Source organism: Octopus sinensis, linkage group LG6 (genome assembly GCF_006345805.1).
Source record: "Octopus sinensis linkage group LG6, ASM634580v1, whole genome shotgun sequence".
Lineage (NCBI taxonomy): Eukaryota > Metazoa > Mollusca > Cephalopoda > Octopoda > Octopodidae > Octopus > Octopus sinensis.
In genome coordinates this window covers 53,154,901-53,180,646 of record NC_043002.1, presented here as the reverse complement: position 1 = coordinate 53,180,646, position 25,746 = coordinate 53,154,901, and the positions used below count along the sequence as shown (strand labels likewise).

Here is a 25,746-nt window from a genome sequence, read left to right as displayed (position 1 = left end):
TAATTTTCCCTAGTCGTTCTATTGAATACTTTTATATTTCATGAGAGCCGATAAGTGGTGGGAGTCACTCACGCTGGAATCATAGAGTGAGGCGGCAATCTTCTACGCCAGGCATACACAACATTTTTCAAGAAGCGAGACATGGCTCATCAGGTGAACTGCAGTGTTAAAAAACAAAAATCAAGATAATAGGCGCAGGCTTGGCTGTGTGGTAAGAAGGCGGCGAGCTGGCAGAGACGTTAGCACGCCGGGCGAAATGCTTTGTGGTATTTCGTCCGCCGCTCCGTTCTGAGTTCAAATTCCACCGAGGTCGACTTTGCCTTTCATCCTTTCGGGGTCGATAAATTAAGTACCAGTGACGCACTGGGGTCGATGTAATCGACTTAATCCGTTTGTCTGTCCTTGTTTGTTCTCTCTGTGTTTAGCCCCTTGTGGGTAGTAAAGAAATAGGTATTTCGTCCTCCGTTCTGAGTTCAAATTCCACTGAGGTCGACTTTGCCTTTCACCCTTTCTGGGTCGATAAATTAAGTACCAGTTACGCATTGGAGTCGATGTAATCGACTCAATTCCTTTGTCTGTCCTTGTTTGTCCCCTCTATGTTTAGCCCCTTGTGGTCAATAAAGAAATAAGAAGCTAGCCTCCCAGTCACATGATTCCGTGTTCAGTCCCACTGTGTGACACCTTGGGCAAGTGTCTTTTATTGTAGCCTCGAGCCGACCAAATCTTTGTGAGCGGATATGGTAGCGGTATGTGTGTTTGTGTACCACCACCGTTTGACAGCCGGTGTTGGTTTTTACACCTTCTTAACTTAGTGGTTCGGCAAAAGAGACAAGTATTATAAGTACCAGGCTTTAAAAAATAAGTCCTGGCGGTCGATTTGTTCGACTAAAACCCTTTAAGACGGTGCCCCAGCATGGCAGCAGTAAAACGATTGAAAAAAGTAAAAGAAAAAAAAAGATATTTCGTTGAGCCTGATATTTAGGAAGTTCTGCTTGTCGCAGTTGTGACCATGACCGTTCTCTGTAGTCAATAAACCTACAAGATTAGGCAAATTGCTCTCAAACACTGTCATCAGAGAAAAAAAGAGAATACATTTGCCGATGTGATTGTAGGCACAGTAAAAGATGGAATCGTCAAGACAGGAAAGTTTTTGAGCATAGAACTGCTCGATCAGAGCAATTCAACACTACAGCAAGTATTCTAACAAGCCGATAAAAGAATATCATTTAGTTTGTCGTCGCTCGAGTCGCAAGAAATAGCAGCTAAATATATTTTAAATTACACCCTACTGCATTTTTTAAGGATTACTTTTTGATAATGGTAGTGCTATGGCGAGCAGTGTTGGATAAGCGAAAGAGTTAATAGAAAGAGAGACATCGCGCGCGTGCGTGCATGCGTATGTGTGTGTGTGTGTAATAAGAGTGACTGAAAACAAAATACGGTTAGTCATTTAAAGTAGGATATTTTTTGAGGAGACGAGGGAACGAAGCATTAATGCATATTTATTCCCAATGTCATCATAGCCTTTTATTTTCAACAGGCAATGAATGATACCAGTAATACACTGAAAGTCTGTAGACTAATCGATTATAAACGTTCCCCTCTCAAAAATCTGGCTTTGTGCACAGTCAAAAATAAATCAATATCGACTGAAAAAATAAAAAAGAAGAATGAAGAAGCTCTTGAAAAAAAAACCCCAAAAAAACCCCGCACGACAGAAACAAAGGAGAGCGAGATGGAGAAGCAGAGAGATAGCAGGGAAGCAATGAGTGTGTAAGTGAGTGTATGTGTGTGTGTGAGAGAGAGACAGACAGACAGAGAGGAAAAAGAAACAGTGAAATAAGGAGAAGAATGAGAAACACTGATAATGTGAAAGAGAAAAGGTTAGAAAGAGACATTAAGATCTAGTAACGTGTGTGTATATATACATATACAACATACATATATATATATATATATATATATATATGTATACAGAGAGAGAGAGAGAGAGAGAGAGAGAGAGAGAGAGGGGTGAATGGATAGCGCAGAGACATGGTAGAAGGGAAGAGAAACAGAAAAGTGAGTATCAGAAGAGAGATGTAAAAAGAAAGAGAACTGGGCGAATTCAGTAAAGAAAGATGAGAGATAAGGAACAGTAGAGTGGATAGATTAAAGAGAGAGAGAGAGAAGGAAAAAAGTGGTAGAAAAGCGCGAGAAAGAGAGGGGGAGAAAAAGAGAGCTTATCAGTATAGGAAAGAGAAACTGGAGAGAGATACTATTGAGGTCATGAAATGAGTGAGAAAGACAGGAATGGGAGAAAAGTAAAGAACGAATAAGAAAGAAAAGGTGGGAAGAGAGAATGAACAGGGTGAGTATTGATATCAATAAAGAGAGGGAAAGAATGAGTGAAAGAAAGACGATGATTGAGATGAGGAGAAACTAGGTATGAGAAAGAAAGAAGAGTGGTGGCAGAAAATGAGATAGGTAAGATGTATTGAGGTCAATACAGAGAGAGAGAGAGAGAGAGAGAGAAAGAAAGAGAACGAAAGTGAAAGAGAAAGAAAGAGTAGTAGTGTATTAAGGAAGAAGACAATTAGATGGAGAGGAAGCGAAAGGAAATATTACTACATTGGTGAAAGTAGTGAGCGAGAAAACCTCTCCAATAACTGACAATAAAACGCTTCTCCGTGCTAAAAGAGAACGGACAGAACAACTTTTTTTTTCAGACACTCTACTTCTTGGGTGAAAAAGACCTACACACATACAAAAAAGATCAAGAAGGACATATATTTGTATATAATTTTAAAGCGATAAAAAAAAAATTCAAACTACGTAGAGAAAGAAACGGTTAAAATAACGGTCGTGGGGGAATTTAATATTTGGTAAGACATACGTATAAAACTGTACATAATAACGAAAGAATTGTCACTCTGATAGTAATATACTTTATATATATATATATACACACACACACAAATGTACATTTATTTACATGCGTATATTTATATATACATATATCTGCATTTGTCTGTTAGTACTATAGCTGAGTGTGTGCCGGTATGAGATAATAAAACGCGGACTGACTATATATATTTATATATATCTAGAAAAGAGGCAAGAATGAGTGACAAAGAGTAAATGATACTCTTTTCAATAACAGTCTGAATAATAACAGCCGTTTCTTAATAATAGAACAGAAACATCACAGAAAGAAAAGATAATACCATTATAAGTACCACTACCACATTACCGAGAACAAACCACAACCGCAAATAGCTAAGAAAATATATATTTCTCTAAATTTCTCTCTCTCTCACCGTCTATCTTCGTTTCTCGCGGAATTTTTTTGAAAATATATTCATAAAAAAAAAATAGTAACTAACTAACTAACGTATATATATATATGTTTTCTCTTTTACACAAGTCAAAGAAAAATAAAGAAAAAAATGAACTTTGAAAAGCCAACAACAAAACTTACGAAAAATATATAATAAATGAATTTTGAAGCTGAACAAACGAAACAACACCTCTTCGAAGGATTAAATAATATTCTTTTTAAGTAACTATTATATATATATATATATATAATATATATATACACACATATATTATAACAATGTCCAGCGACGCAACAATTTCGATATTGATTATAGCTCTTAAGGAACGAAAAAGCTGACCGGAGTGAGTTATTTATTTACACCAGTTATATATCAGTATCATCGTCACCATCTTCATCTTTGTTATTAACACCATTTTTGTAAGTAGAAACCGAAAGGTGTTGAGCGGAAAATATTTATATGTAAGGCTCGTTATGCTTGTACACCTGTATGCGTTAGCGTGTATATGTATAGCACGTCCTCTCTCTCTCTCTCTCTCTCTCACTCATAACGTGTATAGCTCTTCCCTCTACTCTCTCTCTCCCCCTATTTCCCTGTATGTTAGTGTAGTTTTAACACTTCCCTGTCTCTCTCTCTCTCATTTTCTGTATAACTTTATTTCCTCTCTTTGAATCGTGTGTATAAGCTTCACTTATATAATGTGAACAGCTCTTCCCCCACTCTCTCCCTCTCTCTCAATCACCCTCTGTGCAAATAGCTCTTTCTCTCCCCTTCCCTGTTACTCAGTATATATATATATATATATATATATATATAATATTTGTGTGTGTTTAAGTGTGCGTATTTGTAACTCTTGCCGCTTTTCTCTCGTTGTAAGTATAGCTCTTACTCCTACTCTTTCCCCTCTCTCATTCTCTCACTCATAATAGTGAGTGTGTAGAGTGTAGCTGTTGCTGTTTCGTTCTCGCTGCTGTTCTATGCCCTCCCTCCATCTATCTTATTTCTACTCCTCCTCTACCTCCTCCCTCGTTGCTTTTTTTCTTACTCTCTTTTCCTCACTTTCTTTTTCTCTTTCTCGTGCAGAAGTCAGTCTTTGACTCACATGTTCTCTGTGATGCCGTGTGGTAAGGCATACATACACGTTTATAAACATGTATGTTTAGCAGCATTCACACCTTTTTTACAAAAACAAGCTTGCTTTCTCTAGTTGTCGATAATTAGTGTGTATGAGTACGTGTGTGTATATATATATTATGTTTGTGTATAGTGTAAATACATATAGTTGATAGCTTTGTTGGTTTTTTTTTTCCATTTTACTCTGTGTTTCTGTCTCTCTCTTACCTATATTTTGTCGCGGTGTTTGTAAATATATAATTTATATATCTTCATATATTTTTGTGTGTGTTAATTGCATAGAAGTTTAGTGGTATAAAGTGTGATTGTATATATACATATATGTATATATACCTACGTATGCTTGCGCGCACATGAAATATGCAAACAGGGGATAAAAAAAAGATAATACACATATGATGTGTATGAGTGTATAATATATATACATATATATTTATATATTGTTCATATTGTTGGGTTTAACTACATAAGGGATTTAAGATTTTCCTTTTATCATTACGTGCACTTTCGGAATTCTTGGAAATTTCATAACTTTGGAAAAAAAAAATTTATTTATTAATAACCCGGATTTTTTGTTAAAAGAAAACGAAACAAAGTTCACAATATCTACCAACTAAGGAATTCTATTTACATTGAAAAGTTTCTCATCGACTTGAATCAACTATCGAAAACTAACACACGTCGTTCACCATGGATATATTATTGTTATCGAAGAAATGGACTTTTCCATTGTTGCTGATTGGCATTTTTTCCCAGACATGTCTCGTCGTCTCGGAATCTGCATCATCATCGGATTTTAACGACACCTGCAATACTTTCTCGGATCCTTGTAAAAATGGCCTTATTATTCCTCGCTGGGAGCCAACAGGTAATCTCAGTGTTGGAGATAAAGTCGCCAGAGCCATCATCTATTTTGTCCTCATGGTCTACCTTTTTCTTGGTGTTTCCATCATTGCTGATCGGTTCATGGCATCCATTGAAGTGATTACTTCCAAAGAGAAAGACGTTACCGTTAAGAAGCCGGATGGTACTACAACGATAGTCAGCGTGAGGATCTGGAATGAAACCGTATCTAATCTGACCTTGATGGCACTCGGTTCTTCGGCTCCTGAAATTATGTTGTCGGTCATTGAAATTTGTGGTAATAATTTCAAGGCCGGAGATCTTGGACCTAGTACAATTGTTGGAAGCGCTGCTTTCAACTTGTTTATTATCACTGCCCTTTGTATCGAGGTCATTCCAAATGGGGAAAGTAGGAGTATTAATCATCTTTCGGTGTTTTTCATCACGTCCATCTGGAGTGTTTTCGCCTATCTCTGGCTATATTTTATTCTATCTGTTATATCCTACGGAATTGTTGAAGTTTGGGAAGCCATACTGACATTCCTTTTTTTCCCAGCCACTGTGGTTACAGCATATGTTGCTGATAGGAAATTATTAAACAAATTTATTTCCAAAAAATACCGGGCTAGCAAACAAAAGGGAGTTGTAATCCAATGTGAGGGTTTGGATATCGAGAATGCTGATTCCAAAGCAAACCACCTCGGAGAAGACGTAGCTTTCAAAGGACTTGACTCGGAAGAAACCGATGTTCGTGAATTTGAGCAGCATCGTCGAGAGTACATTGAAATTCTTCGTGAAATGAGAAAAAAAAATCCAACATTGGACATGAAAACTCTTGAAGACATGGCTGAAGCCGAAGCTGTAAATCGGGGCCCGAAGAGTCGTGCTTTCTATCGAATCCAGGCTACTAGAAAATTGACAGGTGGTGGTAATATTATCAAGAAAGCTAAGACACAAACTAGCATGCAGCTTTCTTCGACAACTGACCAGAAACCTGAAGATGAAATAACAAAGGTTTGCTTTGATCCTGGACATTACACTGTCATGGAAAATGTCGGTACATTTTATGGTACTGTCACCAGGGAAGGTGGTGATTTAAGCAAGACCCTCTATGTGGACTACAAGACTGAAGATGGTACAGCAAATGCCGGTTCTGACTATGTATACGCTGAAGGTACTCTTGTCTTTTATCCTATGGAAACTCACAAACAATTCCCAATTTCCATTATTGACGATGACATTTTTGAAGAGGACGAACATTTTTACATTCGTTTAAGCAATCTTCGAGTCGGCGACTCTCAGGGATTATTTGAGAGTGGTCAAGCGGAAGCAAAAGCCATACTGGCCAATCCCTTCTTAGCCACTGTGATGATTTTGGATGATGATCATCCAGGTATCTTTCAAATCGAGGAAAAGGAAATGTATATTACTGAATCAAGCGGAGAAGTGGAAATTCGCATAATTCGTACATCAGGGGCTCGTGGCCTTGTTAAAGTCCCATTCCATTCTGTGGACGGCACCGCTGTTCACGGGAAGGATTATGAACTCTTGGATAAGGAAGTTTGCTTTGATAACGACGAAAATGAGTAAGTACTATCTTTACTTCTTATAATGGTTTTTATATTTTAATATTATGTATATATATATATATATAATATATATATATATATATATATATAGTTATTGTTTTTAATTACTCGAAGTGTTTAAGTATCTAAGTCTTGAGTTTTATTTATTCATTCCCTGGCAGTCTTAGACTATTTCCCTTAAGTCTTGCCCTGCAACAGCTAATAAAAACTCATGAAATATTTCACGTTGTTATCATGGTAAGGGCAGTCATTTACAACGAATTATTAGTCTTTCGTATTATAGGAAGCGTCGGAAATATTTTTGAAGTACTTCGGCAGTCCACTGGATGAAACAGTATAAAAAAAAAAATTTTAAAAGGCTTACAGTAAGAATGACTAAATATTTTCTTTCTCTCTTCTTCACGGGACTATATATACTTTTCGTTAATCAGACACAGAAGGATAGCATCCTAGATTCTTTTTAGGATCCGGAGGCTTTGCAGAAAGGGGGAATTTTTCGTGAAACAAGAAACCTGGTCTGAATGTTTGCAACAAAGCAAACTCCGCTTAAAGGCAGCCAAGAGCCAGGTGGGCGACAGAAGATAGTCTACATGAGATAGTACTTATTCTTCGGAGAACATTAACAGATGTTGTTTGAGTTTGTATAGCGAAAGTGAACTACAGTTCTCTCTGAGGTGTTGATTTTTATTTAGCAGTAACATTTCTGCTTGATCTCTATCTCTAGCTAGCCTTTGCTTACAGAAAACTGAAAATGAAGGAAAATCCAACTGTTATATATCGTGTGTGCATATAAAATGTACATGTATGTAAATTATATACACTCATCAAATAGCTATGACATTTTTTTTTTTTCGGAATTTAAGTCAAGAAGTCTGACTGTTTTGTAGAATTGTCCCACCTGCTTCAGTTTCTTTATTGAATTGTCATTAAAATATTCTATTTGAAGTAGTTGGTGTACAAGATATTCCATAAACAAGGTAACATGTAAATATGTTTTGAATGTTTATAACATGAGAGTATCCTTTTTAGCTACACACGTCTACCATGGACTATCTTATCATTTATTTAATGAAATATATACTGGTGGATTGGTAAAAAGAAAGTATAATGTGGCTTTCTGCTCCTTTTTCAATATTCAGTTACTTTTTGTTCTATTTGAAGTTAGGTAATATCGCCTCCCTCTCAATTGTGAGCTATACAATTACAAACTGATGAGGCTGATGCACACACGGCCTGAACATTTGCATTTCCTTTACCTCGGGTAGAAAGTGAACTGCGGGAGGGAAGAGGGTAAACTCTATCCACTAAAGGCACGTCGCAGTCGCGGATTTAACCTGTCACCTGGTTTAGCGCCCGCAACCAGCTTAGAAGTGTCTTTAGCGGTGTCCATTCTGCCGCAAACATCCGGACCAGCTCTTATGGTTTGAGGACAACTTCCTCCCGCTAGTCTCGGAGCTACTGAAAAATGTAATAGGCAATCAGGTAGTATTAACTGGGCAGCATATTAGGTCTACTACTCGTGCTTTTGATGAAATTATCTTTTTTATTGCTGCATTGGGTTAGAGTGAAAACTATAGTTATAGCTAATCTAACTTTTTATTTAGAATTTGTATTTCTAATCTTTATTTAATAAGCTTCCCAACAAAAACTTAAAAAATAGACCTCAGTACCAGCTGAAACTACTTTTCCTTTCTCTTTTATTGTCTGTTGCACGCACCACAGTGCACCTTCTACTAACTGGCCCTATGTCAGCCTAATCCAGCAAACCTAACTCATTCTATCCGTAATTATCCCATTTCTTTTTCAAAACATTATTCACTGTCTTTCCGTGTCTTTTTTTTTTTTTTTTTTGTAATCTGATCGGGCCTATTGGAAGCAGATTAGGCTGTTATTTCTAGCATGGTCACATATTTATCACAACACATGTAGTGATAAATTATATTTTGTAGGAATTTTGGCAATGTTTCCTTGCCGGAATTTTATTTAATAAAAATTAAGGAAAAAAGATCTCCAGAGAACATCAGAAATCACTTTTACGTTACCGTGTTGTGTATCAGTTGTCACATTACAAACTAATTACGTTGTTGTTGATTAGCCCCTAACATTGTTCTGATCGAGCAGACCTAAGTCTAAAAGAGTTCTAGCCGTCACCATTCCGTTTTATTTTTCCTCAAACGAAAATGAGATGTTTGCTTTAAGTCGGTAGGATGTAACTCGAGATTTGGTTGTTATTTCTAACAGATCGAGTTCCCTGTGTCGTGTTTCTGCTACTGAAGTTAATAGTTGTGTGAGATTGTCATAGCTGTTTGCATAGCACCATCATCAGCTCCTCTATGAATTAAGTAATTTCATTTAAAAAAAAAAAAACTACACGATTGTAAAAATTTATAAAAATACACACACATTATTATTTTGACCATTGCATGCATGGTTTGATGTTAATTTAAGAAAGAAGTAATTGTTAAAAATTTAAAGTTTGTTTTATTATTTGAATAATTGTCAGCTGGAAATAAGGCAATATTGACAACCACGTGATAAGAAAAGTAGTCCTCTAGTAGAAATATAGCAGCTTAAAATCTTACTTCAAATCACCCCACTCCTACCTTAAAAATTGAAGAAAGGCACATTGATTTTTTTTTTTTCATTTTTTAAAAATTATTGTAGACTCTCTGTCTGAAAATAAAATGGGTGATATTCATAGCTGAAACGCCGTTGATCACGGTTATTCTAGATCAAAGTTTATCTGAAGGTGTAACAACAACGGCACATGTCTTCATTGTTTGAAATGTCTCTTCAATTCAATGGGATAATTTCCCTTCTAACTTAAAGCCTGACCCATGATGATTAACGATAGTCTTTCTAAAATCAATGACACTTGTGGATAATGAAGGTTTTTTTAAAGTTTCTGTCATCGGACAAACTACATTTTAAAACCCCTATCGTGTTGTTAATTCCCAAGCCATTCATAGTCAAGCAGACCTTATAATTAAAGGCATTGCGGCTGGAATTCTTCAGGTCTTATTTCAAACATAGTATATCTCGGATTGAATTTATACATTGTGTCTGTCTTGTTTCAGACGATATAATATGACTTGAGGAAGGTTTTACTACTATTTCTTGCAATCAAGTAGCCACTTAAAGGCCCCCCATTTCAGCTCTACAGTATGAATGTGATGGATTCCTTTCTAACTGGCAGAATTTTATCAGGAAATTTTCATCGTGCTCTTCCACTTGTGTTCCCTCTTTTCCCTTTCTTGTTTATTTTTTTTTTTTCAATTAGTTTTTTGTATATCTATCTTTGGATTAAATTTTTTTAGACAGAACAATGCAATTAGCTTTTTTACATTCTAAGTAGTTCTCTGCGTGTAATCAAATCTTTCATCAAAAGCATTCCAGCCACGACCATCCTGTTTTCTACTAAGTACACGCTTTAATATGTCCGGTCTTTCTTAAGATTTATAGCGGGGAGGGGGGTATGATTTTAGCTGCTATTTCTAGCTGTTCGGGTGACCGTGCAGAGATGCATCCTCGGTCGGCAGGGTAGTTGCACGAGTTGCTGGTGAAGTTAGAATTCGCTTTTGAGTTTGTGTTGTAGACAGGAAAATACTACTAAACAAGGAGAAATATCAAATCGGTCGTGCAAATGTAGTCATTGAGGTTGTTTCACTTTTCTTTCTTTCGTTCTTGCATCACTAATGTATATATTTTTTTCTCTTGGATAGATGCATTACTTTATGTATTTTCACCCCCCTACATCCACTGCTTGCAATTAATCAGATTATCAGATAATCAATATGGATGAGTTGAAACCGTTTATCAGCGAGCAGCCTTGGTAAACCAGCCTGTCCACTGGAATGCTTGTGTTACAATAGCGATTATAAGCAGGAGTTTGACTATGAAATATCTAAGGGGGTTTTCAGCACCGTTCTGTGTTATTTTCTTTTCAACTACCTAAAGAATATTTTTATGTTGAATAGCGGCCAAGTGAAGCAAGCAGTTCAAGATTCTTGCAAACACACACACACATACACACACAGAAGCACACTCACATACACACACACACACACAGAGGCGCGCGCGTGTGTGCGTGTACCTTGTAGCCGGGGTATGTACTTCACATGCATTTTAGTAATATTTCTATCCGGTTCATGTTTCCAGTACTATTTATGAACATGAACATAAATAGTATACTGTGCTATTTAAACAGATTTTGTTTCATAATAATCTATACTTTATTAGATAAAATTCAGCATATTTCACCTCTCTCTCTCTCTCTCTTTCGTTCTCTCTATCATCTCTCACTCAACACACACCACTGGACTGGAGCGACGGGGGTTTGAAGTGCTCGGTAGGTAAGATTCAAAATCACTCCCCACCAAATGTGGAATACAGCGTTGATTGACAAGCGAGTATTTCGTAGTGGAGAGACCAATATATGAATAAATAAATAATTCGAGGAAATTAGTATGGTTTATGCATCGGGGCCCTGAAGCATACAGTTGCTTTCATTATTTGTCAACGTTTATCGTTTCTGGAGAAGTGTAGAGAAAGAAGGTTGATTAAGTGATACACGAGACTATCCTTGCTTGCTCATTAGCTTGTCTTGTTGGTCATTTTGTTTACCTTGATCGCAGTTAAAAGCGGCGTAGGGGAATTCGGAAGGGAGGGAGGGAGGGGGGTCATCGCTGCTCTATATCCTGTCCCACCTTAAATGTGATGAAATAATCCTAAACATTAATTATAATTAATATACGGCAATCGATATAAATCGATTGTTGTTTTGTCTCTCCCCCTCCTCACCTTATCTACAAGTATGGGTCTTGAAACTCCTCTTTCTCGCCCCCCCTCTCTTTCTGTCTCCATCCTCTCCCCTTCCTCTCCCTCGCTGTGATTAGGACCAAAGCGCCAGTGTTTAGATTATGTAAAAAGATTTGGGGTATGTGTTGCTTGCAATCAGAGATTATTTCATATTATTAATATCTTTGTAAATAAGTTTACATATCTGCGTAATTTTTTCTTTTACTTCTCTAATATGATTTACTCTCTCTCACACACACGTGCATAAATATGTATATCGTGTGTTATACAAATATACATGCACACACACACGTGTGTGCACGGTTATTTGTGTGTGTGTGCACGTATATTTGTATAACACAGCACTTTCATTCAGTAAGTTATATTTGTGGATCTTATTCATTTTGTTTGGTCATTTTATCACAGAATAATAAACGTATATTTACTTCATTAAAATTTGGGGGTTTCTGAATTTGGTGGCAAGCTAAAATTGATGACCATAGGCTGCCTCAGGCCACGGTATGCACAATCTTTGATTACAGTTACATGTCAAAGGTAAACGCTTCTAGTTTTTATTGGCTGCGTACAACTTCATAGTTGGTTTATTTAAACAATAATAATAATGATATGGGGCTAACATAGTGTGGGAAAAGTTACAAATTTTAGAAGAGAACACAGTTGATTAAATTAACTCCAATGCTTGACAACTATTTTTTTAAAATGAAGAATTTAATTAAACAACTTTGTCATTATTAAGCTGATGTTTGGAATATAAATTAGCAAAATTTTTATGAAAGGTTTTAATTTAGATCACTAATTTAGATGGGAAGATTGTGTCACAGAACCCTCAAGCTGGTCGGTAACAAAAGGGTTAAATCATTTCCCTTTTCTTTTTTTTTTTTTGTTACTATCTGGGTTAGCAAAAAGAGGCAGTGTCCATGGCTTTCAGAATCTTTCCAAGACTGGCGAAGTTGATGCTATTAATCTTCCAACAGCTGCAGAAAAAGACATAAGCAAGGGAAAGAGTTCTGCACCTCCAGCATTCTAGAGTGTAATGGCATATGCAGGGCATAAGACTGCCAACCAGGCCCCATGCTCATCACTACACACTGAAAGAAGAGAAACAAAGGAGATTGATTGCCTGAATGGAGTTGACAGAATGACCGGTCAGTTTTGAGAAGCAGGGGTCATTACAGTTGTAGTAGAGAAGGTAGAAAGAGGACACAGCACATTTGTGGGTCACAAGCTGGAATGTGTCTGTGATAACCTTATGTTAAGGTAGTTGAATTGTCTGGAACAGGGGTTCTCAACTGGGGTCTATGACCCTTGGGGATCCATATAAAACATTTCTTGTTAAAATTTATGTGCAATAAATTACTTATACTTCTATAATATACAAAATATCTTCATTTTTTTAATATAATTCTTACTAATATTATAAAAGTACAGTAAGATTTTGTTTTATACACACTAAATGGCTATGGAAGTCCAGCAGAGTAAAATAAAAATTGAAGTGATCCATAGGCAAGAAATGGTTGAGAATCACTTGTCTAGAATATCTGTGCGTAGCAGCCGCAGCACCATAAGAGAAGTAGACAGAATTTTTTATAGTGAGCCTCACTTGAGATTTACAGAGTGTTAGCAAATGTCAGGGACTGAAGTATTTTATCGTCCTCGTCCTGAAAAGAGGGGCCAACTATTAATAATGATAATTTCTAACTTTGGCTGGTGCAAAACTATAATATTTGGGAGAAAGAGGTATAGTTGACTGAACTGGATCCTATATTCAATGGCAGTCTCTTTTATTGTCCTTAGAAATATCATCATCATCGTTTTCATATCCATTTATCCATGCCTGCATGGTCAGATGAAGTTTTTGAGGCAAATTTTCTATGGCTAGATGCTCTTCCTGTCATTAACCCTTGCCTGTTTCCAAGCAGGTTAATATTTCCTCATGGCTAGATATGTCTTAGCACAACATTAGAAATGAATTACACTACCTCTTTGACAGTGACACTCATTTCACCTATCATATGATGTCAAGAGAAGGAGACACAAACATACTCACAGTTACATATACATGTGTGAGTGTTTATATTCTTTTATTCTTTTTAGTCATTTGACTACACCCATGCTGGAGCACCACCTTTAGTCGAACAAATCAACCCCAGGACTTATTCTTTGTAAGCCTAGTACTTATGCTATTGGCCTCTTTTGCTGAACCACTAAGTTATGGGGATGTAAACACACCAACATTGGTTGTCAAGTGATGGTGAGGGAGACAAACACACACACACACACATACTCCTTTCAGTTTCTGTCTACTAAATCTACTCACAAGGCTTTGGTTGGCCTGAGGCTATAGTAGAAGTCACTTGTCCAAGGTGCCATGCAGTGGGACTGAACCTGGAACCGTGTGGTTGGTAAGCAAGCTACTCCTGTGCCTATATATATATATATATTGAAGGTACATGGCTTAGTGGTTAGACGTATTCGTCTTATGAACGTTAGGTCATGAATTTGATTCCCAACGGTGCATTGTATCCTTAAGCAAAACACTTTATTTCACATTGCTCCAGTACAATCAGCTGGCAAAAGTGAGTTGTACCTGTAATTCAAAGGGCCAACCTTGTCACCTTCTTTCTCATGCTGAATCTCCCTGGGAAATATGTTAAGGGTACACGTCTGTGAAATGCTCAGCCACTTGCACGTTAATTTCATGAGCCAGCTGTTCTGTTGATTGGATCAACTGGAACCCTCATCGCTGTAACTGACAAAGTGCCAGTTATATATACATATGCACACATACATATACATGACAGGTTTCTTTCAATTTCTGCCTACCAAATACACCACGTAAAACTTTGGTGAGGCCAGTATAGTAGGAGGCACTTACTCACGGTTCCACACTGTAGGACTGAATTTAGAACCTTATGGCTGGGAAACAAACTCTTTAACTACAAAGATCCTATAAAGAACAAATTACATCCATGAATTCAGGATATGAATTCAAGGGTGTAATGAAATATTGCAAGGTGTATATTACTGGTTGCTCTACTGATTCTACCATCTGCTGCATCCTTTCCTTCTTCTCCATCTCCTTCTTGTGAATAAGTTTCCTTATATAGGTATATCATTACCCTTTTCTTCAACCAGAGGCATAGCAAAATTAGTGAAATTGCCCCTCAGAGAGTAATCAGAAATAGGTAATAAAAGTTTACTGTGTAGGGGGATCTTGTATCTAAAGAGATTGATATGAACACCAATTACACATACAATTGTTTTCCTGCATACAGGATGATAATTGGATTATACAGATTATGATAGTAATAATTTCCAGCATCAAAGAATAATTATAACAACAAAAACAACAACAATAATAATGATGATAATAATAATACTTTCTACTATAAGCACAAGACCTGAAATTTGTAGGGAGTGAGATAGCCAATCACATCAACCCCAGTACTTGGCTGGTATTTAGTTTATCAACCCCGAAAGGATCAAAGGTAAAGTCAACCTTGGCAGAATTTGAACTCAGAATGCAAAGACAGATGAAATGCCTCTAAGCATTTTGTCCAGTGTACTAACGATTCTGCCTACTATGATGATATAATAATGATAATAATAATACAGTACTGATTTAACTAAAATATTCTTCAGATCTCATTCAACTGCCTTAAGTAACAGAAAGATACATTAGGAAATATAGTCTTAAAAATATAAGTATTTGAGGCAATTTCTAAAAATCTAGAGGTTGTCACAGTTAAAACGTCTTTTGACGGTAAGTCTGTTTATTCCAGAAACCTAGGATAAACAGCAACCACAGCAACATGCTAAACAAGGGTTGTATCTCACTCACTTCAGTTGTTGTTTAGCCCTAGGTCAGTACTGACCAGGCACAGCTATGAACAAAGACATTTTAATCATGAGCTGGCAGTGTTGCTAGCATGCTAGTGCTTAGCAGCATTTCATCCAGTTTTATGTCCTGACTTCAAAACATAAGGTTGTCTTTGCCTTTCATTGTTTTGGGGTTGATAAAATAAGTATCGTTTGGATACTGGGAGTCAACATAATCAACTTCCTCACTGCTCAAAATTGCTGGCCTTGTGCCAAGATAAAAAAAAATATATTGTTTTTGTTGGTATCATTATTTACCTGTCAAAGTGTCCTTTGAGGATAATTTGGCTGCAATTTCTATTGGGTCCAACAACTTTCTTTTATCTTTTTTCAGTCATTGAACTGTGTGTGTCTATGCTGGGACACTACCTTGAAGTGTTTAATCAAATAAATTGGTCCCAGTACAAGTCTAGCATTTATTGTATCTTGCTCTGTTTGCTAAACCGCTAGGTACCAGTGACATAACTAAATCAGCAACAGTTGTCAAGCTGTGGGGAGGGACAAACAGACAAACACACACAAACATACATTGTCAGAGATATATATATGGGCTTCTTCACAGTTTCCATCTACCAAATTCACTCAAAAGACATTAGTCAGCAATAGCAGATTTACCAAGGTGCTGCTCAGTGGGACTTTAACCTGAAACTACATGTTTGCAAACTGCCCTACTTAACTAGGCAACCATATCTGCACCTATGTAGAGGTCTCTCTTTTAGCATATATTATTTATTTATGCATCCTTTTCAAGCCTAGCCAGGCTCAGGGGCTTGGTTTCCTGGTTTCTGTGGCATATGTGTTCCTCCCACCCCCAGCTGGACAGGACACCAGTCCATAGCAGCGTTACTCAAGAAACAAGAAGAAAGAGTGAGAGAGAGTTGGGGCGAAAGAGTACAACAGGGGTCGCCACCACCCCCTGCCGGAGCCTCGTGGATCTTTAGGTGTTTTTGCTTAATAAACACCGCGATCTTCTGACCGTGGGTCCCCTGCCCTAACAACTAGGCCATCGCGCATCCACTTTAGCATATATATATATATATATACACACATACACCCACATACATACAGGCAGGTGTGGCTGTGTGATAAGAAGCTTGCTTCCCCACCACATGGTTCCAGGTTCAGTTTCACTGCATGGCACCTTGGGCAAGTATCTTCTACTATAACCTCAGGCTGACCAAAGCCTTGTAAGTCAGTTTCGTAGATGGAAACTGAAAGAAGCCTCCCATATATATGTGTGAGGATATGTCTTTGTGTTTTCCCCATATACTCTTTGACAACTGGTGCTGGTGTGTTTACATCCCTGTAACTTAACAGTTTGGCAAAAGACACTGATAGAATAAGTACAAGGCTTTAAAATTATAAATACTAGGGTTGATGCATTCGATTAAAAGTTCTTAAAGTAAACGATAAAAGAAAGATATATATATATATATAGGCGCAGAAGTGGCTGTGTGGTAAGTAGTTTGCTTACCAACCATATGGTTCCAGGTTCAGTCCCACCATCACTTGACAACAGATGGTGGTGTGTTTACATCCCTGTAACTTAACGGTTCGGCAAAAGAGACCGATAGAGAATAAATACTAGGCTTACAAAGAATAAGTCCTGGGGTCGATTTGCTCGACTGAAGACAGTGCTCCAGCATGGCCACAGTCAAATGACTGAAACAAGTAAAAGAGTGGGTGGTACTGTGTTTCTCTTACTTTTATGATTGGCTAACTGCAGTAGAATGTGTAGCTGTCTCTAAACAATATTGCACTCATATTTTTATGAATGGGAATACAAAGAATTATTGGCGAATTAATAGAAGAAATGGTGATATGCCATAAAATGGAAACTCACAAGTGCAAAAAATCTCTTCTTCTCTGTCTGTCTGTATGTATGTATGTATGTATGTATGTGTGTGAGAGAGAGAAAGAGATCATATATATAATTACACACTAATACTCACAGGCACACTCATGCAAACTCAAATATCTGCCTACACATGCATTTAAGCTTTGTTACTAATCATTTGATTTCACATGTTACATGTGTGTGTGTGTGTGTCATCATCATCATCATTTAATGTGTTTTCCATGCTGCCATAGGTTGAACAGTTGGGACAGAAGCTGGTAAGGCCAGAAGCCGTACCAAGCGCCATTGTCTGTTTTGGCATGCTTTCAACAGTCTGGATGCCCTTCCTAACACCAACCACTTTACAGAGTGTACTGGGGGCTTTTTACATGGCACCAGCACCAGTGCTTTCTATGTGGCACCATCACCAACAGAATCACCAAGTACCTTGCAAGACAAAGATGGCAACCCCCCCCCAGCTGTGAGGCAGTGAGTAGTGTTGAGTGGGGGTTACTTTGTACCACTCGAGAGATTAAAAGTATAGAGGGACAGATAGATGTCTTGCTGTAGATACATGGATACTCAAGTTAGAAAGGAAAGAGGAGTATATATATATATATATATATATATATATACAACATTTATGAATTTGTGTTGCAAGATTCTTGATGTGAAACCATGTGTTGAAATAAATATTGTTATATTTTGGGATGGTCATTATATATATATATAGACAGAGAAAGGCAGAAACAAGGAAAATGCCCCTTGTATTTGAATACTATGCAAATATTCTTTTAAAAAACTTTTCATTTAATTTTTCCAAAATTTAATTGTTTTCCATAATTAGAGTTGAAAAAGTCTCAATGACTGAAACCAGTACTGAAATGTTTTTTTATGATAAAATTATTTTAGCATTTTCTACCTTGACTTATTTTCCTTATATATAGGAGGATTTTTGCACTATATATCATGTGAACTGTATACTTATAGACACATACATGTGTTGACTTTTACTTTTTTCTTTTTTAATTCACTATTCTAATTCAGTTTCTGATATGTGCAGGTAAATTATTTCTATTTTTTCTTGTGAACCTAATTAATAGTCAATCATTACTCTGATTGAGCAAGCCTAAAATCAAAGGAATTCCAACCATATCTTTTATTATCACTGCCATATAAATACCGTCATTCGTTTCCCATATTCTGCAAGAATATATCTGGTCATGGGGAAAATATTACCTTGCTTGGAAACAGGTGAAGGTTGGTGATGGGAAGGGCATCCAGCTATAGAAAATCTACTCCAATAAACGTCATCTGACTCATGGAAAATTGGATGTTAAAATGTTGTTTATGATGATCAAGGAGTAGCTTACCTTATGATTATCCTTCTTTATCTAAGATAGTATGGAATGGTTTGAGTAAGATTTGGCTGCTATTTCTAGCAATCTGAGAGATAACATAGAACAGAAGTGGTTTAATACTTTAGGTCTAAACTATAATTTAATATAACATGTACATCCACCCTACTGGCCTTATGCACTTGGAATTTTTCCCTTGATACTAAAATAAAAGATTTATTAGTTCCCTTGGTTTTACTGGTTGATAAATTAAGCTAATTGTGTAACAAGCTATTTAAGCAGACAAATAGTCAAACTTCATCATTGTGATTCTAGTTGATTTTAACTGTGATTGTCAGAAGCTTGTCTGTCTTCAGATTTGTGCTACTGGAATTTCCAGTACCCAGTCTTCTCTTTCCCCTTTCTAACTATATCTGTCACACATTAGCAGGTAAGTGTAGTAGTCATTTATGGTAGTAGACTTTTGAAATCCCTTCTCTACTGTCGAAAATACCATGATAGCTGCATGTATGTGTGCGAGAGAATGGGAGTGAGAGAGAGACATTTTTTCAGCTTTCTTAAGCTGAAATGTATTGAGTAATGGTTTTTCCTGAGATTAGCTGTGTTACTTAAATTATATATAGTAATAGTAATGATGATATTAATGATTCCTTATATAGGTATAGGTAAGAAATTTGGCACTGAGTGCAGTCAAGTATGTCAGCCTTAGTTTTTTCTCTTTTATTTTTATCAGCCCCAGAAGGATGAAATGCAAAACTGACCTCAGCAGGTTTTGAACTCCACAGGCGTTTTGTCTAATAATAATGATTCCCAACTTGGGCACAAAGCAACACAATTTATGAAAGCAGTGCAGAATTAACTCATCCCCCATTATGATTAAGAAATATAATTAGTGATGCTAAAAAACTGAAAAGCAGAATGCATGGTGCTGGACTCTTATCTCACATTTGTATTACTATTTGTAATCATCTTCCACTCTATACCACTTCCATAATGAATTGTGGTTCTCATGGTCTGATGATTAGCCCTGATCATCACCCAGGCCATGAAGTACTGGAACAAAAACCATAAAGCTGCTCATCTGATTCACTAAGACTTCAGCCATTCCATCATCCTAGCCTGGTACTTACTCTGTTTTGTCCCTAAAGGACAAACGGTGAAGTTGACTCCAACAACATCTGAAAGCAGAGAGTGGGGATAAATACTGCAAGGTATTTTTTTCTTCAGTGCTCTAATGATTTTAACAATTTATTGTGCTTATACAAGAAATGACCAGTCTGTGGGCTAGAGACTGGAACAGGTCTGTGAATGAGTTTTATGTTAATTGGTTGGGTGATTCTTTATTGGCGGCAGTCTAGGAGAGTGGTTCTCAACCATTTTTTTTACTTATGAGCCCCTTTAGTTCCTATTTTACTCTGGGGAGTGGGTGGAATCCTCATAGTTCAATAACAGACACTAGAAATACCAGTTACGCAATCTATCCAGAAAGTAGAAATAGATAACTAGTTTACCAACTACCATATGTATATATATATATATATATATATATGTATGTATGTATCATCATCATCATTGTTTAACGTTCACTTTCCATGCTGGCATGGGTTGGATGGTTTGATAGAGGATTGGCGGGCCAGATGCTGCACCAAGCTGCAGTCTGATCTGGCAGAGTTTCTACAGCTGGATGCCCTTCCTAGCGCCAACCACTCCGTGAGTGTAGTGGGTGCTTTTACATGTCACCGGCCCGAGGGCCAGTTAGGTGGTACTGGCTACGGCCACGCTCAAATGGTGTTTTTTGTGCCACCATCTATATATATATATATATTATATATATATATATATATACGCTACTATACCCCACACACACACACATGCATACGTGTGAGTGTAGCTATATGGGTTCACATTAACAGTGCTTGCACAGCAATGATGTTTGCTTGAGTCCTACATAAACAATACATGTCTCGCAGCTTAGCAGTTCAACATGTGAAGCAAGAGGTACCTTACTTGTAAACATGAGTTGTCATTAGGAAGAACATTTGGTTACAGAAAACTGCTTCAAGAAGTCTTATTTAGCCCATACCTGCATGAAAAAAACCCCTCACAAAACTGGACATAAAATAATGTTGTTGATAACGTGGCTCTGTAGAAATCTCTATTTACATTTCTGTAAAAATTTATATTAACATTATTTCAATCAGTTTGATCTGACTTGCCACAAAATGTCTTTTTCCTAAAGGTGCACATAGGAATGCACAAGATTTATACCAGGAACCATTATTTCTCAATTACTAGTAATAATATTCTTATCTTCCAGGCTACTGATGTATTTTCATCTCTAAAAATAATGTTAATAGTTCAAAAATGATAATCTTCTGCATGTTGCATGTCTGCGATATAGAAAGAAACATGCACATGCAGAGACGCTTGTCTAAATATTTACACATGTGCACAGATACATGCAGCTGTGCTTTGAAATTCCTTTCTTTTCATTCAGTATCACTGCAAATGAGAGATAAGATTTTTATCTCTAGTCAAATGAGTGTGGCTGCTATTGTTTTATACTTTTAGCATTCATGTTTTAACTTGAATGAATTGATATATATATATATATATATATATTTTACCAACAATAGCGTAATACACATACACACGTGCACACATTCTATCCATAAATATATATATATATACGTTGTTGTCTAGGGAGAGTCATTATGTCAATATAATTAACACACACACTGGTTCAATCCCATCCCTTTTCTTTATTATTAGTCATTTAGTTAAATAAATATCCAACTAACTAATTTGTTTTTGCTTGTCAAAGTAGCAATAAAAGAGCTTTGACAAATTAATTAGTTGGATATTTAACCAATAGACGAATAATAAAGGTATTCAGTACTTTATAAAACACACATGTTTCAACAACATGCCATGATAATTACATAGTTATTAGAAACATTATCCAACCTTGCACTTTACCTTATCAGTGTTTAACAATAAATATAATGACGACACTTGTGAGATATATATATATAAACATATATGTACGTACCTACCTCTATATGTACATATACATGCATATATGAGTACAGGACACCAAAAGGACGTCGAACACAATGAGAAACGAAAACATAGACACAAACCAAAGGAACTGGACATATATTTAAAAACAACAAAAAAATAGAATACAGGACAATTAACACAAAGAAAAAACCCCTTCTTCAGTCGCTAAAGCTTTCATCTACTCTACGTTTCGAAGGATAAAAGCGAGACGTATCTTCGACAAGAAAACTTTCCTTCCTGCGAAAAGCAAATCAATTAAAATTCTGAGATCTTTTCGCAGAGGGGTAAAAAATAGTAACAACAGGACAGTAACGACAGTGCAAATTGTAAACAGTATAAGACAGGACAAGGAAAAACAAGATAAGAAGGGCTGTTGACGCCGAACGTAAAAAAGTATTACAAACGCAGAAATATATATATATATTATATATATATATATATATATATATACACACACACACCACACACACACACACACACACACACACTCATGCATATACATGCCCTGTTGAAAATATGGATTAAAAGAGTACCTGCACATACAGTTGACAAAAGTGTTTACTATCTAGAAAAAAAGTGAGATAACTCTTATAATATCAACTAAAACCGACTTTAAAACAAGGGACATGCATTGATCTCCACAACAAACCCTGTTTGTCTTATTTGGCTTAGACTGTGATGTGAGCAACACATACTCTCACACACACACACACATGTGCACACTTAGTGGTACAGATTATGAATATCATCAAAAGAGATGAGGTGAAAGCATCTCGGGGGTAAACTTGTCTTATGTACTAAATGCAAATATGACAGGATCTCATAAACTTGTAATGCAGCAGGTTGAAAAACTTCAGTCTGAAAAGAATTATTCGTACAATTCGTAGACAAAATACTCAATAGAGCTGTTAAAAATTCTAAAACAAGCAAGCAATGTAACTTCTTCAGTCATATCAGCAAGCACATGGTGTGGAGTTTCCCTATACACACACACACACACACACACACACACAGAAGCACAAAATGTGCACTGATATAAACAGGTGAGCATACATGCACACACACACACACACACACACACATGCTCACACACACAACACACACACACACACACATGCTCACACACACACACATGCTCACACACAATCTCACTCTTTTCCTCCCTCCCTCCCTCCCTCGTGTACATGCATATATAATCAGCCTGATATTTTAGTGTATATATGTATATACTTTTTTCTACTTTCTCTTTCACTGTTCCATGTTCTTTTCAGTTTCTCTTCCCCACCCCACCCACTTCCACAGTCATCTCTTTCACTCCTTCAATTCATTATCTCTCTCTCTCTCTCTGCTCATATTTACCTATCTCCCTACCTCCCACACCTCAGCTCTCTCTCTCTCTCTCTCCCCACCACCACCACTCATATTCCATGGCATTTTGTCTGTGCATTTGCACCTCTGTCACCAATCCCCTCGCTTCCCCTTCGCCCTCTCTCACCACCTCACCTATTCTCTCCTGCCATATGTAATCTCCCCTGCCAACAATTGTTATTCTCACACAGACTATTGGCTACTTAAGTTCCACCTGCAGAAATTCCTTCAACATTTGCCAAGCCCTCTCACCTATTAACTATTACTGCTAATACTACTTCTAACAACAACAGCAGCAGCAGCAGCAATAGTAGTAGTAGTAGTAGTAGTAATAATAATAATGGTTGTGATTGTCATGCTCTAAGTACTATTTCAGTGGCTGTAATGAAAGCAGGCCTTCTTACCACCACCACCAGTAGTAGTAGTAGTAGTAGTAATATTGATTGCTATGCTTTAGGTACTAAGATCACTTTCTTCCTACACCCTCCTTATTTCTTTCTCCGCCCCCCTCCCCCCACTCCTCTCCTGCTTTCTCTCAGTATCTTTGATTTCTGAGTTCTTCACATCTGTTTGTTCTTGAGCCGATCCTTCTCTCTCTATCTTTCTCTTGCTGTATTTTCTCTCTCTCTCTCACTTTTACCCTCACCACCATCCACCTTTAAGCTCTCTTTCTTCCTCTTTTAGTCTCTCTCCTTCTCTGCCTCTCTCTCTCTCTCTCTCTCTCTTTCTCTTTGACTTTCTCTTTTACCTTCTGCCTGTCTTCCTCTTAATCTTCCTTTTTCTTTTTGTCTCTCTTTCTCTACCTCCTTTCTTTCTCTCTCTCTCTCTCCCCCAGTTTCTCTATTTAATTTCCCCATATTCTCTCTCTTTGTTGTTTAACTCTTTTCCTTTTGTTTTCCCTTGTTTTTGTTTTCATTTTTCATATTTCCCTTTGATTCTAATTTTTCTCTCCTTTTCTTCCAAAATGTCACCCACCTCACCCCACAGGTCTGTTTTTTTTATTATATTTTCTCTCTTTTCCTTTCAAATTACATTTCCTTGTCAACACTTAAATGAATTGTAAGGAAAACATAGAAGCAAAACACAAAACACACAAACAACAAATAAAAGCAAACAGAAACTTAACCCAAGAAATAACAATCCTGGTATATCTACTCTAACATTGTAACATAAGTGGTATAAGAATAGATTTACAAGCATGATAGATGGACAAATGAATGTGTATATATACATAAATATTTGAATATTTATGTTGTGTATACATATGCAACTGTGTATGTATTTGTATGTGATAAGGCAGTGAGCTGGCAGAAATGTCAGCATACTCCGCAATGTGTTAGGCTACATTTCTTCCTACATAACTTTCTGAGTTCAAATGCAGCTGAGGTTAATTCTGCTGTTCATCCTTTCAAGGTTGATAAAAAAACAAGGGATCTTTTCGGTTTGAGCGGCAGTTTTTAACATAATTTCTAGGTAACTAAAAAATTTCAAACTTCGTATACTGGTAGAATGTGTTGTTTATAAAACATCTTTTTCTCTTGGCTTTATTGAGAAAATTCTATAGTTGGTAAGATATTTGTTGTTTTTTTTCTTCTTCATTTTCTGCAATTTCAACCAATCAATCACATCCATTGAGGTAAAAAAAACATTCTGTGCCATATGAATATGTCCCTCGTTTAAGAAACAGATTGAGTTTATTTACATTTGTGAAGAAAAAAAATATACCCTTCCCCCACCTCTAACCCTAAAACAGATTGAAATACTAGGGTCATAATTATGGGTGACAATTTCATATGACACCGCTAGAAAAAACTGCCGTTCAAACCGAAAAGATCCAAAACAAGTCCCGGTTGGGCATTAGGGCCAATGTATTTGACTACCCCTCACTGCTCCGAATTCTAAGCCTTGTGTCTTTAGAAGAAACGAGTATGTCTGTTAGTATCATCTGGATATGTGTCTGTATCAGGAGTTCTCAGCCATTTTTCATCTATGGATCCCTTTTATTCTTTTACTTGTTTCAGTCATTTGACTGTGGCCATGCTGGAGCACCACCTTTAGTCAAACAATTTGACCACCAGGACTTATTCTTTGTAAGCCTAGTACTTATTCTATCAGTCTCTTTTTGCCAAACCACTAAGTTATGGGGACGTGAACACAAATAACAAATGCATACATATATATATATATATATATATGATGGGCTTCTTTCAGTTTCCATCTACCAAATCCACTCACAAGGCTTTGGTTGGCCCGAGGCTATAGTAGAAGACACTTGCCCAATGTGCCCCGCAGTGGGACTGAACCCAGAACCATGTGGTTGGGAAGCAAGCTTCTTACCACACAGCCAACTCCTGCACTTTTGATAACTATTTTATTTGATAATGAAAAAAGAAAAATCCTTACATGCCTGCATTATGAGTACTACCAGAATGCTTGAATTCATATATTGTGATTTATATATATATATATATATATATATATACCATTTCTTTTATTGTGTGGTATTATATGCTTTGAGAGATTTTACTGCTATTTCT

At 36.8% G+C, this 25,746-nt stretch overlaps 1 protein-coding gene across 6 annotated transcripts in view; it reads left to right on the top strand.

Moving 5' to 3' along the window:
* Positions 1-4,131: 4,131 nt before the first annotated feature.
* The window catches only part of LOC115212742 (sodium/calcium exchanger 3-like), a 317,321-nt gene continuing 295,706 nt past the window's right edge, over positions 4,132-25,746 (top strand). For all 6 annotated transcript variants that reach the window (XM_029781398.2, XM_029781396.2, XM_036503895.1 and 3 more), the window contains exon 1: positions 4,132-6,883. In XM_029781398.2, coding sequence (XP_029637258.1) covers positions 5,145-6,883 — 1,739 coding nt within the window. In that variant the 5' untranslated portion in view covers positions 4,132-5,144. The remainder of the gene's footprint in view (positions 6,884-25,746) is intronic.